General features: G+C 37.3%; 1 protein-coding gene across 1 annotated transcript; it reads left to right on the top strand.

The window, feature by feature from the left end:
- Positions 1 to 1,886: 1,886 nt before the first annotated feature.
- On the top strand, positions 1,887 to 14,248 carry LOC116052093. The gene is made up of 11 exons (XM_035994124.1): positions 1,887 to 2,228; positions 2,270 to 2,420; positions 4,041 to 4,187; positions 5,777 to 5,913; positions 6,201 to 6,252; positions 8,488 to 8,624; positions 8,912 to 8,963; positions 11,213 to 11,349; positions 11,637 to 11,688; positions 11,935 to 12,081; positions 12,796 to 14,248. The coding sequence occupies exons 3-11, from the start codon at positions 4,112 to 4,114 to the stop codon at positions 13,197 to 13,199; spliced, it is 1,194 nt and encodes a 397-aa protein (XP_035850017.1). The 5' UTR covers positions 1,887 to 2,228; positions 2,270 to 2,420; positions 4,041 to 4,111; the 3' UTR covers positions 13,200 to 14,248.
- The last annotated feature ends 1,397 nt before the right edge of the window (positions 14,249 to 15,645 follow it).

Below are 15,645 nucleotides of genomic sequence, written 5' to 3'. Positions count from 1 at the left end.
GCTCAATAATAAACATTCCCCTCAAGACAATTTCTCAGACCCCTGCCATAACGTCAAGTTAGGTTAGAGTCCTGAGAGAACGAGAGGATTGGTTATTATCACTTCCTCGAAAATCAAGATTCCAAGTGTCTTTCTTTCTCTAAGTGTGCTTTGCTTTCCTCTTTACACACTAACCTAACACACGCGCATACACATACACAGATCAGCTGACGGCCACCCCATAGTCACGTGGTATTGCAACCAAGTTTCACTACCCGCCATCTTAGCCTCTTTGTGTAGTTTCCTCGAGTAGCCATTTTGTGCCTTGCGCTAAAAACTACAAAGAGCCTCACATCTCGTGTTTTCATCCGCCATTTTGATCTCACATGGATTAGCTACCCAAGTGATCTCGTCACCTCACCCTCTTTCTAACACACACACACACACACACACACACACACACACACACACACACACACACACAAACCACATGTTTGCTTGTTTTTGCCTTTGTTGTAGTGTAACAAGTAAATAGGTTTATTGATTGAAGAACTATTGATTGACAATTAATAATTTGGAAGTTAAATAAATATCTATCTATATCTATTATACTTTAAAGAGCAGTTGTTTGTGATTATTTGTGTATATGTTGTAGTAACAGCTGGTTGAACAGGTCAGTGCTCGAATTTCACCCTTCTCGTTCACTTTATAAATATGAGATAAATTAATCAAATTAATTAAGATCTGTATTTTCAAAGAGAACACTACCTATGAGAGTTTTTACAGTTCAGTTATTGGTCCCTGATTCCAGGGTGGTGCCCCGTTTTGATTGTTTGTCAATTTGGTAAAGTTATGAATACACATATTCATAACTTTATTAATATTGATAAAACATATTTGATAAATTGACATTAATTGAATCTGTACCTTCCTAATCCCCAACATCTCCTAGGTCAATCTCTTGACACTTTGAAGACCTTTTCAGCCACCCAAACCTTCTCACTATAAAGTCATGAGGCTCTGGAACAATGTGACACTACTTGCTCTAGTCATATTTCACTCAGCCACTAGAGGTCTTTGTCAGTTAAATGTAAACATAAGTCCTTATAGGCGTTTTGCAGAAATGACTGATGGTGCTTGGTATCATTTTTATTGGGAAGATAGAAATTGTTCTCAAAATAAACAGAGTTCTCGCAAACTCTAAATCAGTACTGAATGTCTTGCTCAAACACTTTAAGACAGTCCTCACTATTATAGATTTCTGAAGAGATTGATATAAATGCATGAAATGATCTTTGTACTGATGATATTAGGATATGTTTATTACATAATAGAGAATGTATCCTCCATCCTGCAGGACTCTGCACTCTGCAAAGAGTATAAACATGTCAAAGTAGTCCTACTCTGCCCTCTGCAGTCATTCAGATACTTTCACTTCTGGACTGCTAAACATTACAAAGATACCTGAAGTAACTGCTCTGTTTTTATCGTCCCAATGGACTTTAATTAATTACACCTGTAGGCTAAAGGACTTTATATGACTGCAATTCACCCATCATGCAGCTGGTGATAAGCAAACGTTAAACTTGAAACTTAAAAGTTGTTTGGTTTGTTAATGTTCAGCTCAGTCTGTTTCCTGATAACAAGATATTCCAGTCAGTGTGTACATGTCCCGTGACATCTCCTGCCCCATGATAGGACGTTGCTAATGGAAACATATCTGTGGGGAGTGATTAGGTCAGAGTCTTGACACCAAACTTTAAATATGTTCTGCTGTTGTTAAAAACATTTGAAATGTGAGTTCTCTGACTGAAATGTAATTCTCTGCAAGGAGCATAAACATGTCAAAGTAGTCCTACTCTGCCCTCTGCAGTCATTCAGATACTTTTACTTCTGGGCTGCTAAACATTACAAAGATACCTGAAAGTAACTGCTCTGTTTTTATTGTCCCAATGGCCTTTAATTACACCTGTAGGCTAACATTGTATACAACTGCAACTCGCCTATCATGCAGCTGGTGATAAGCACACAAGTTAAACTTGAGACTTTAAAGTTGTTTGGTTTGTTAATGATCAGCTCAGTCTGTTTCCTGATAGCGAGATATTCCAGTCAGTGTGCACATGTCCCGTGACATCTCCTGCTCCATGATAGGACGTTGCTAATGGAAACATATCTGTGGGGAGTGATTAGGTCAGAGTCTAAACACCAAACTCTAACTATGTTCTGCTGTTGTCAAAAACATTTGGAATGTGAGTTCTCTGACTGAAATGTAATTATGGTAAATATACAGTGAAAACTCCAAAAGCCAGATCTGCAGCACACAGGAAACAAAGTGAGCACATCTGTGCATGCTAACAGTCGACCGAAAGGACAAATCATTTTATTTGAGGACTTCGATCACTGCACTCCGAGTGGAGCTGAGTTGTTGACACACACGACAGGTACGCTATTTTAACATTCATTTTGTTGTTTTCTTTTAACTATTAAACATTCATCATTGCTTATTTGTGAATTAAAATCAGAGTTGCCATCACACGTGGATATACATGTATTACGTCAATTATTTTGTGTGGCATAAAAAGATACAAAATGCAAGAAAGTAAGGTTAAGATTCAACTTTACTTTATTATTGACTGGTTAACAAACAATATATATATATTATATATATATATATATATATATATATATATATATATATATATATATATATATATATATATATATATATATATTATTTTTTACTTTTCTTGTCCATATGATCTATTCCTTTTTTAACATGTTGCTTGTTTACAGAAAATAAATGGTAACACTTGAAGGTATCGACATAATCGTGACATGACATTGTCATAACTATGACATGACACTGTCATGACCGTGTCATTAACGTTACAAACAAGTCATAAACGTTCATGACTTCTGTCATTAAGTGTCATTCAGTTTATGTCATGACAAGTTGACATTGTTTGGGTTGTTTTGATTATGACAACTTGACATTAACTAGGATGACATTACCAGAAGATGTATTTGTCATGACAACTTGACATTAAATTTGTTTGGGATGTCTTTGTCATGACAACTTGACATTACATTTCTATGGAGTGTCCTTATTAAGACAACATGACATTAAACAGGATGTTAGTCAAGTTGTCATGACAAAGACATCCTCTGGTAATGTCATCCTGGTTAATGTCAAGTTGTCATTACAAAGACATCCTAAACAAATGTAATGTCAACTTGTCATAACCAAGACAACTTCTGGTAATGTCACTTTGATTAATGTCAAGTTGTCATAATCAAGACAACCCAAACAATGTCAACTTGTCATGACAAAAACCAAATGACACTTAATGACAGAAGTCATAAACGTTTATGACTTGTTTATAACGTTTTTTATGACACGTTCAGGACAGTGTCATGTCATAGTTATGACAATGTCATGTCCAGTGGCGGTTCTACATTGATTTACACCCAGGGCGAGACCCACTTCGAGCGCCCCCCCCAGCAAGATAAGTGAAAGAGAAAATTATATATATATACACAGTCATGTGAAAAAATTAGGACACCCATGCTAAAGTTGACTAAAAAGAGGAATAAAAAAATCATCTTTTGGAAATTGATCTTAATGCCTTAATTAAACAGAAGAAATCCAACCTTCAAGGGCATTTTGTTTGTGAATGAATAATGTATCATAAATAAATAAATGTTCTTCCTTAAAATACAGGGGGCTTAAGTAAGTACACCCCTATGTTAAATTCCCATAGAGGCAGGCAGATTTTTATTTATAAAGGCCAGTTATTTCATGGATCCAGGATACTATGCATCCTGATAAAGTTCCCTTGGCCTTTGGAATTAAAATAGCCCCACATCATCACATACCCTTCACCATACCTAGAGACTGGCATGGGGTACTTTCCATAAAATCATCTCTCAATGCAGATCAAACCAGCTAACTGAAATAAAACCATGCCATTCTGAGGATTTATTATTCAGATACATTTCAAATTGATTTAATGAGTGTTGGTCCTGCCAAATGAGTTTAATATGTCTGCTCTCACTATCAGGTGCTGCCTCCTCAACAGACGATACTCCATCTAAATTGGGCCAATCCAGCTTTACTTCTGACTGTATTCCCATGGCTGCATCGTGTGGCTCTGCTGGCCTGATTGTTGGTGTTCTAGCACTCCTTGCTGTCGCGTATGAATGTAAACGTAAGTCACAGCATGTTGATGGTTTTAGCAATAACATATTTTACTGCAAAACACCAACTCATTGTTACTTTTGATGACGCGAAATAGTATTTTCTGTAGTGTAAAGTGTAAGTGTAAGTGTTAAATAGACAGATAAAAGACTGTGGGCCCTATCTTGCACCCGGTGCAGCTCAGTGCAAAACCGGACACAAGTGTCTTTGCTAGTTTAAGACCGTCCAGTCGTTTAAATAGCAAATGCACCTGCGCCCATCTGTGCGCCCATGGGCGTGCTGGTCTTACAGGGAGGTGTGTTCAGGTGCATTCTTGCCGTATTGCTATCTTGAGGCAGCGGAATGCGATTGCGCTATTGACCAACAAAAACCTTAGCCTGGTTAACACCAGACCCTTCTCAGTTGTAACTGAGAGTGGGTCTGGGAAAGGCTCATTCCTAGCTCATTTCCAAAGGGGCGTCACCAACAGACGCCAATCAAATGCCTCTGGGCGCAATTGGATAGTCCTTCAACCAATCAGACCAGTGATCCAGGTGACAAGCACTTGCGCTTCGTGGCCGTCATGTTGAATGTTAACAAAAAGCTGCTTGCTCTCGCTGCGCTATCATCATTGTGTAAAGCCCGCCTCATTGGTTGTGATTGGTGCCTCGATTTTGGGATCATTGGAAATGGGTTTGAATGGGCTCTTTACCAAGACTGACTTGCAGACCAAATCTCAAATTTGCCGGAATCATAAAAAAGGTAAAAAACAGAAACAAGATTTTTGATAATTATTGGTGCTTATTTCTTAGAACTTAATCAGAACAGGTGAAAGTGCTTGAAATGTAACAATTTTTAACTTTGTGTCAGAATAGCAGGTGCAGAAAGACAACATTCCCACACACAGATACCTACACTCAGACACGCCCACATACAGACGCACAGAGATGCACACACACACACACACACACACACACACACACATCACGCAACTTTTTCTTGCGTAACAGGTTTTATAAATGAGGCCCCTGGTCTCAAGTCAATAACCCAGCATTTCATTGTTATCTTAACAGCACATTAGTAAATTGCGCCTAGGCACACACGCAGTAGCACACAAAAATGCAAGATGCAAGATTAAAAATAAAAATATAACAATGTGAAATAGTGTTATATGATCTGCTTGCGCGCTTTCACTTCACGCACAAGCACATCAGTTTCTTCTCCTGAAAATCTCTCCTTCCTGCTTAGCAAATCCTCCGTCATAATAGCAATGCTCCAAGGTCCAAACGCGCCTGGTTTTTAAAGGGAATGGGAGATGACACTGATTGTTTTATTGCATGTTATGCCAGACTAGCAAAAGTGGATTTGTACACGCCCTAAACGCACCTGCGCCAGGCGCTTCACGCCCTGCGCTTAGATCGTTAAAATAGGGCCCTATATCAGTGATTTTACTTCCATCACATAATTAATTCAAAACATACAATATATTTTTTTAAATATCTCCTCTTGGTATAAAATGCTATCAGGCTCTACTTTAAAGAAATATTGTTGGCCGTTTAATGACACTTTATTTGGTTTCATTTTTTCTATGTTGTTCATAATTCTTTTTTTCCACAACAGGGGACAACGCTGAGTTGCAGAAGAAAATTGTATTGCGTGAAAATGAATTACAAAAGAGGAAGACAGAAGAACAGGAAATGGCACAGGTGGTTATCACACTACAGGAACCAGCCAGAGGACTGGAGGAGATGAGACAGGTACGCTATTTTAACATTCAGTTTTGTTGTTTTCTTTTAACTACTAAACATTCATCATTGCTTATTTGTGAATTAAAATCAAGGTTGCCATCACATGTGGATATACATGTATTACCTCAATCGCAGTTATTTTGTGTGGCTTTGTTGCATAAGAAGATACAAAATGCAATAAAGTAAGGTTAAGATTCAACGTTGGTTAACAAACAATATAATTGTGATTTTTTTGATTTTTTGCTTTTCCTGTCCATATGATCTAATCCTTTTTTTTACATGTTGCTTGTTTATAGAAAAAATTTCAGAAAGCCAGTATGCCTTCTGTGCCACATGATCGGATGAAAAGTGAGTACTTTAGTGAATTGTTTTTGTCTCTGCATTGTTGTACCAGTCATGAAACTAACACACACTCAGTAAAACTTTAGTTTTCTTTGTCTATCATAACACCTTTTTTTAAACAACCACTGGTAGAAACCTAAGTTAAAAGGTTCCATGTTCTGAGGATTCATTATTCAGATACATTTAAAATTGATTTTGCTGCTTGCTCTCGCTGCGCTATCGTCATCGTGTAAAGCCCGCCTCAAAGGTTGTGATTGGTGCCTCGATTTTGGGGACATTGGAAATGGGTTTGAATGGGCTCTTTGCACGAGCTTCACGCTCCTCCCAAGGTCGTCCCATATTTGTCCTAATAAGGTCCATGTTAATTAATCAGTGAATAGCAGCCTTGTAAAGGAGCCCTTGATGACCAATCATGAAACGGAAAAATTGGGAAAAAACACGATTCAGTGATTGTGAGATCGATGTGCTCCTAACAGAGGTAGAACATTGAAACAAAATCCTGTTTGGAAGTCTTAACCTTGTGTGGTGTTCATATTTTTGTTACACAGCCTTAATACTTAACAGATTTAGCTCAATTACCAATGATATATACATCATTTATGGTTCATATTTGCCATTTACCCCTGTGAGATCACATTTATGACATTTTTGTGTTTTGTGAGAAAAAATGAGATTCAATTATCAAAAAGGTAAAAAATAGAAACAAGATTTTTGATAATTATTGGTGCTTATTTCTTAGAACTTAATCAGAACAGGTGAAAGTGCTTGAAATGTAACAATTTTTAACTTTGTGTCAGAATAGCAGGTGCAGAAAGACAACATTCCCACACACAGACACCTACACTCAAACACGCCCACATACAGATGCACAGAGATGCGCACACACACACACACACACACACACACACACAAACACACACACACACACACACACACACACACAGCAGGCCCAGTTAGGAAGAGGACACAGTTAAGTTTCATAGCGCCTACAATTATTATACTCGGGTCCAGTAGACCCGAACACCTCATATGTAATAGTTATGTGTAGGGGGGGTGTACCTCGTGCAGTCATTGAAAATAAGTTATTTGTTATGTTCTTCACAGAAAATGAGCCAAGGCCAGTGAGTTTGAGTTAGAAGAAATAATAAATAGCATCATTTTTAGCAAACATTGAAAACGGGTCCCACAGACCCGAACACCATACAAGGGTTAAATAGATTTATTTGTTGGATATAAATATCCATTGTTATAATTCATGGATAGACCTAATTGATTGTTACGAAAACTAAGTTAAAATTTAGAGTGTGCTCACATGCAGGCTATGTGCTATGCATCCAGAATACTTTATCCATGTGATATTTGGTGTTACCATCGGAGGTCACTAAAATGCAGTCTACAAAACCTTGGGAGCGTTACGCACGATCACACGTGTGGTCAAAAGGTTGCAGAAAACTGGGCACATTTTTACGCATGGAAATTCTTTATAAATCCCGACTTTTGCGAGGAATGTTGCAACGGCAAATTTCACCCTGCTTCACGCAACTTTTTCTTGCTTTTTCAGGTTTTATAAATGAGGCCCCTGGTCTCAAGTCAATAACGCAGCATTTCATTGTTATCTTAACAGCACATTAGTAAAATGCGCCTAGGCACACACACAGCAGCACACAAAAATGCAAAAGATTAAAAATAAAAATATAACAATGTGAAATAGTGTTATATGATCTGCTTGCGCGCACAAGCACATCAGTTTCTTCTCCTGAAAATCTCTCCTTCCTGCTTAGCAAATCCTCCGTCATAATAGCAATGCTCCAAGGTCCAAACGCGCCTGGTTTTTAAAGGGAATGGGAGATGCCACTCTGATTGTTTTATTGCATGTTACACCAGAAACACACCTATGAATTAATTACGAAACTAAGTACAACCCTTTTGAACCATGCGCCTGGCGCACGGACCCTTTTTTCCACCGTTAAACTAGCAAAAGTGGATTTGTACACGCCCTAAACGCACCTGCGCCAGGCGCTTCACGCCCTGCGCTTAGATCGTTAAAATAGGGCCCTATATCAGTGATTTTACTTCCATCACATAATTAATTCAAAACATACAATATATTTTTTTAAATATCTCCTCTTGGTATAAAATGCTATCAGGCTCTACTTTAAGGACATATTGTTGGCCATTTAATGACACTTTATTTGGTTTCATTGTTTCTATGTTGTTCATAGTTCTTTTTTTCCACAACAGGGGGCAAAGCTGAGTTCCAGAAGAAAATTGTATTGCGTGAAAATGAATTACAAAAGAGGAAGACAGAAGAACAGGAAATGGCACAGGTGGTTATCACACTACAGGAACCAGCCAGAGGACTGGAGGAGATGAGACAGGTACGCTATTTTAACATTCAGTTTTGTTGTTTTCTTTTAACTACTAAACATTCATCATTGCTTATTTGTGAATTAAAATCAAGGTTGCCATCACATGTGGATATACATGTATTACCTCAATCGCAGTTATTTTGTGTGGCTTTGTTGCATAAGAAGATACAAAATGCAATAAAGTAAGGTTAAGATTCAACGTTGGTTAACAAACAATATAATTGTGATTTTTTTGATTTTTTGCTTTTCCTGTCCATATGATCTAATCCTTTTTTTTACATGTTGCTTGTTTATAGAAAAAATTTCAGAAAGCCAGTATGCCTTCTGTGCCACATGATCGGATGAAAAGTGAGTACTTTAGTGAATTGTTTTTGTCTCTGCATTGTTGTACCAGTCATGAAACTAACACACACTCAGTAAAACTTTAGTTTTCTTTGTCTATCATAACACCTTTTTTTAAACAACCACTGGTAGAAACCTAAGTTAAAAGGTTCCATGTTCTGAGGATTCATTATTCAGATACATTTAAAATTGATTTTGCTGCTTGCTCTCGCTGCGCTATCGTCATCGTGTAAAGCCCGCCTCAAAGGTTGTGATTGGTGCCTCGATTTTGGGGACATTGGAAATGGGTTTGAATGGGCTCTTTGCACGAGCTTCACGCTCCTCCCAAGGTCGTCCCATATTTGTCCTAATAAGGTCCATGTTAATTAATCAGTGAATAGCAGCCTTGTAAAGGAGCCCTTGATGACCAATCATGAAATGGAAAAATTGGGAAAAAACACGATTCAGTGATTGTGAGATCGATGTGCTCCTAACAGAGGTAGAACATTGAAACAAAATCCTGTTTGGAAGTCTTAACCTTGTGTGGTGTTCATATTTTTGTTACACAGCCTTAATACTTAACAGATTTAGCTCAATTACCAATGATATATACATCATTTATGGTTCATATTTGCCATTTACCCCTGTGAGATCACATTTATGACATTTTTGTGTTTTGTGAGAAAAAATGAGATTCAATTATCAAAAAGGTAAAAAATAGAAACAAGATTTTTGATAATTATTGGTGCTTATTTCTTAGAACTTAATCAGAACAGGTGAAAGTGCTTGAAATGTAACAATTTTTAACTTTGTGTCAGAATAGCAGGTGCAGAAAGACAACATTCCCACACACAGACACCTACACTCAAACACGCCCACATACAGATGCACAGAGATGCGCACACACACACACACACACACACACACACAAACACACACACACACACACACACACACACACACACACACACACACACAGCAGGCCCAGTTAGGAAGAGGACACAGTTAAGTTTCATAGCGCCTACAATTATTATACTCGGGTCCAGTAGACCCGAACACCTCATATGTAATAGTTATGTGTAGGGGGGGTGTACCTCGTGCAGTCATTGAAAATAAGTTATTTGTTATGTTCTTCACAGAAAATGAGCCAAGGCCAGTGAGTTTGAGTTAGAAGAAATAATAAATAGCATCATTTTTAGCAAACATTGAAAACGGGTCCCACAGACCCGAACACCATACAAGGGTTAAATAGATTTATTTGTTGGATATAAATATCCATTGTTATAATTCATGGATAGACCTAATTGATTGTTACGAAAACTAAGTTAAAATTTAGAGTGTGCTCACATGCAGGCTATGTGCTATGCATCCAGAATACTTTATCCATGTGATATTTGGTGTTACCATCGGAGGTCACTAAAATGCAGTCTACAAAACCTTGGGAGCGTTACGCACGATCACACGTGTGGTCAAAAGGTTGCAGAAAACTGGGCACATTTTTACGCATGGAAATTCTTTATAAATCCCGACTTTTGCGAGGAATGTTGCAACGGCAAATTTCACCCTGCTTCACGCAACTTTTTCTTGCTTTTTCAGGTTTTATAAATGAGGCCCCTGGTCTCAAGTCAATAACGCAGCATTTCATTGTTATCTTAACAGCACATTAGTAAAATGCGCCTAGGCACACACACAGCAGCACACAAAAATGCAAAAGATTAAAAATAAAAATATAACAATGTGAAATAGTGTTATATGATCTGCTTGCGCGCACAAGCACATCAGTTTCTTCTCCTGAAAATCTCTCCTTCCTGCTTAGCAAATCCTCCGTCATAATAGCAATGCTCCAAGGTCCAAACGCGCCTGGTTTTTAAAGGGAATGGGAGATGCCACTCTGATTGTTTTATTGCATGTTACACCAGAAACACACCTATGAATTAATTACGAAACTAAGTACAACCCTTTTGAACCATGCGCCTGGCGCACGGACCCTTTTTTCCACCGTTAAACTAGCAAAAGTGGATTTGTACACGCCCTAAACGCACCTGCGCCAGGCGCTTCATGCCCTGCGCTTAGATCGTTAAAATAGGGCCCTATATCAGTGATTTTACTTCCATCACATAATTAATTCAAAACATACAATATATTTTTTTAAATATCTCCTCTTGGTATAAAATGCTATCAGGCTCTACTTTAAGGACATATTGTTGGCCATTTAATGACACTTTATTTGGTTTCATTGTTTCTATGTTGTTCATAGTTCTTTTTTTCCACAACAGGGGGCAAAGCTGAGTTCCAGAAGAAAATTGTATTGCGTGAAAATGAATTACAAAAGAGGAAGACAGAAGAACAGGAAATGGCACAGGTGGTTATCACACTACAGGAACCAGCCAGAGGACTGGAGGAGATGAGACAGGTACGCTATTTTAACATTCAGTTTTGTTGTTTTCTTTTAACTACTAAACATTCATCATTGCTTATTTGTGAATTAAAATCAAGGTTGCCATCACATGTGGATATACATGTATTACCTCAATCGCAGTTATTTTGTGTGGCTTTGTTGCATAAGAAGATACAAAATGCAATAAAGTAAGGTTAAGATTCAACGTTGGTTAACAAACAATATAATTGTGATTTTTTTGATTTTTTGCTTTTCCTGTCCATATGATCTAATCCTTTTTTTTACATGTTGCTTGTTTATAGAAAAAATTTCAGAAAGCCAGTATGCCTTCTGTGCCACATGATCGGATGAAAAGTGAGTACTTTAGTGAATTGTTTTTGTCTCTGCATTGTTGTACCAGTCATGAAACTAACACACACTCAGTAAAACTTTAGTTTTCTTTGTCTATCATAACACCTTTTTTTAAACAACCACTGGTAGAAACCTAAGTTAAAAGGTTCCATGTTCTGAGGATTCATTATTCAGATACATTTAAAATTGATTTAATGAGTGTTGATCCTGCCAAATAAGTTTAATATGTCTGCTCTCTCTCACTCACAGGGGCTGCCTCCTCAGCAGATGATACTCCATCTACGTTTGCCCAATCTGGATTTACTTCTGACTGTATTCCCATGGCTGTGGCGTGTGGCTCTGCTGGCCTGATTGTTGGTGTTTTAGTAGTTCTTGCTGTCGTGTATAAATGTAAACGTAAGTCACAGCATGTTGATGGTTACAGCAATAACACATTTTACTGTGAAACACCAACTCACTGTTACTTTTATGCCAAGTACAGATGGAAACATAAGTCACAGTTCTATGTATCTATCACATTTTTATTATATATGATATTCCCATTTTAACTTGTGCACTATTTTATGTCTATATCTTGGATTCTCATTTTAAAGTTTTTTTTCCTTTATACATTTTGAAACAGCATTGTTGGAAACATTACTTGTCTTACACACATTTTTATTGAGACTTATTTGTGTTAAACGTCTTGTTTTACATGTTTTTTATGTTATGTTTTGTTGTGTGTGGACCCCAGGAAGAGTATCTGCTATTTTAGTGGCAGCTAAATTTGGATGAATTTCATAGTCAACAAAGGCTTGACTGTAATTGTTGTGCTGAAGAAGAGAAATAAAGTGTTATCCAGCATTATTTACATGTATAAGTTATAAAAACTAACCAAGGGTTAATCATTTAAAATGTGAAAATATGTTTGATATTAGTTAGTCATATTTCATGAGATTCCACACATTTTAGTAAGTCAGTAAGTTAGTCCAAAACATTTTAAAATGTTTTTGGTCTCATTTGTCGTATATATCTAATGTCACAAGCCAAATGCTATCTGATAAAACAAGTGGGATATGAATTACTATTTGCTTAACTCTTACGAACATTTCTGTTTCTGTTATTGAGAAGGCGAGAAAGCAGAGTCGGTGAAGAGAAACACACAGCTTCAAAAGGAGTCGCTGAAGACAGAGGAAGAGCGAGAAGACGTGGTCAACACACTGATGGAGTTGAATACTGAACTGGAGAACCAGAGGGGTCGACTCAAAGAGCTCCTGGAGGAGGTGGAGGGGGAGCGGGAAGTAAACAAGCAGAATCTCCAGGCTGTGGAGAAGGAAATAACAGAGCGAGAGGCGGCGTTTGACAAACCGGAGGAACTACTAAGAGAAAAAGAAGACCTACTGCAAGCCCAGTGGAAACTGGACCAGACAAAGAAAGATAATGAGAGACAGCTGCTCAACACTGAGAGACTGCTGGAGGCAATAGAGATCCAGGTTAATAAAATACACAGAAAGAAGGAAGAAGACTTTGGGTAAAGTACTCCGAGGGAAAAAAGTCAATATATGTAACTTAAAGCCACCAAAAGTCTAAAAGATAAACTTAATTATTACTATAGTATGTCAGGGAACAGCCTTAAATATAAAACAGATGAATTGATTCATGCTCCATTGCTTACTCGAGATACCGGATGAGAAGAATACATTTTTATGTTTAAATATTTTAAAATGCTTGATTTATTACATCACCATGTAAGAAAATCTGTTTTAGCTTATATTTTGTTACTCTTTTAAAAAGGACCTACAAATATGTGTACATTTTCTATATAAAATGCTTTTTGCAATGACTGTGTGCTGCTTTTGTTTCTGTATCATCTGGTCTGTGGTCAGTTTATTTAGTGTGCAGCAGAGATTAAGAAATGTGTGAACATTTTGAACAAGCCTTCATCTCCTGAATGAAAAACAAATTCCAATCAACATGAAATGGTGAAGGGTGTTAAAGGAAGCAGACGCTGAGCTCCAGTTTACAGTGCGGAGACTGGCCTAAGATTAAATATTAACCAGTCAGTGCTGTTGACTCTAATATAAAAACCAGCAGCCTGCAACTCCTGACATCTATTGTGATGTTGTTTGCATTGTATTATATTTTGTTTTCTACATAATTGTAAATGCTGAACTTAAATGATTTCCTACAGCTGTGGATGGATCTTTTACAGTCTACTTAAGGATCGAAGCATAAAAGCCAAAAGGTCAGCAGAAATGTCCTTAGTACACCCCGGAACTGGCTTCAATGCAAAACTACAGATGAATTCATGTATGCATGCTTGGACTAAACAAAAATAATTAAGTGTAGCTTGAAATTGTATGAAACAGTGTACAACATTAAAAGGGCTGTATTATCACTAGGTGCAGCTGAAGTTCATGTATGATGGATGTTACAAAATCAATTAGATATAACTGATTGTATGCAGACAAATATGTGTATAGGGATAAGATTTTTAATAACATATATGGGTGTTTATATAAGGTGTATGAACTGAGCTTCTTTGGGATTTGATTTGTTTGGCATTTAGTATCGTCACTGGTATTTTGAAAATCTAAATAAAATCGAATCTAAAAAGCTTCTGTGGAAGTTTGTCTTTTTTCACTGTGAAATGTATCAGTTTGATTCTACTGTAAGAACATGAATCACAACTAAACACAACTTCATTGCTTTTTGGAAAGGAGGTTACTGCCAACTGTTAAAGCTATAGAAACAAGTTTCAGCACTTTTAAAAACAGACAAAGTGTTTTACAGGATGAAGTTCAGCAAAAGAAGGAATGAAGACAAGAGCACATGTCACAAAATGTAAAGTTAGAAAATTAAGAAAATCCAAAGAAAACAACCAGGTTCAAGGAAGCCTTTTTAAAAAGATTTTGTTTTGTTTTTTGGAGATTTTGTGAGATGCTTCAAATTCACGGAGCAACTACAGCTACATTACAGATCCCTGCTTTAAAGACTTGAGGTCTATCTCTGGACAGAAGGAACCGCCCTTCCTTTACAGAGAGGCAGATCATGTAACGCCTTGTATGTCAAAAGTTAACATTTTAAACCAGTCTTAAAAGTGGGAGGGAGCCAGCAGGGAGTTGATAAAACTGGAATAATGTGTGACTTGCAGCTGGAAAGTGAGAAAGTTTGAATGCTGTCAAAGATAATAATTATTTATGTAAAAGCTGCAGCACAAAGGCGGGAAAATCACAAGTCAACACACCTTACCTGATTACAGTTGACTGGGATCAAAGTACAAGGTATTTTATGTGAGGACTGTGATCGCCGAGGAGACCGTAAAGCAGTAATGTTTCTGTAAGTGACTTTAAGTTCCACATTGTATTGTGTTTTATCTTTCCAGCTGATTGTCATCCAGTGCTACATATTGTATCATCACTATCATGCGTACCGTCTTCTCTTTTGTTGCTGCTGCTTTCATAGCCTTGTCTACAGTGAATTGTAAGTCACAGATTGATACACATATTTTAAATACTTGTGATCACATTATGGAAGTCTGGTTGTGCTGTACTGTATGGTTTATGTTGCTCTTTGAAATAAAAGGCTTGAGTGAATGCCTTCCCACATAAATATGGACTGTTTTATTACAATGCTGCTGTGCTTTTGTGTGCTGTTTGATTTTAGACTATTTCCCAGAAGATGAGAAAATGGACAATGCAGAGACAAATCCACAGTTTCAACAGTCACAGAAGGAAAAAGAATTGGAAAATGTGCCCAACATATTGATGGAACAGGAGAAGGAGCTCACGCACATGACGAGGAAAATCCAACCACAATGTACAAAGGTAAAAGAGAGAGACTGAACATTTTGCAGATGTTTTATATGAACTGAATTCCTATATGTTGTAAAGACAATGCCCAATTTCCTTTTTTGATAACGCAAAAGAGTTGCATAAAAACACCAGTCTTATTGGAGAAAAAGTTGCAAATTCGACAAAT

Source organism: Sander lucioperca, chromosome 17, assembly GCF_008315115.2.
Source record: "Sander lucioperca isolate FBNREF2018 chromosome 17, SLUC_FBN_1.2, whole genome shotgun sequence".
Lineage (NCBI taxonomy): Eukaryota > Metazoa > Chordata > Actinopteri > Perciformes > Percidae > Sander > Sander lucioperca.
This window is presented reverse-complemented; position numbering and strand designations above follow the sequence as displayed.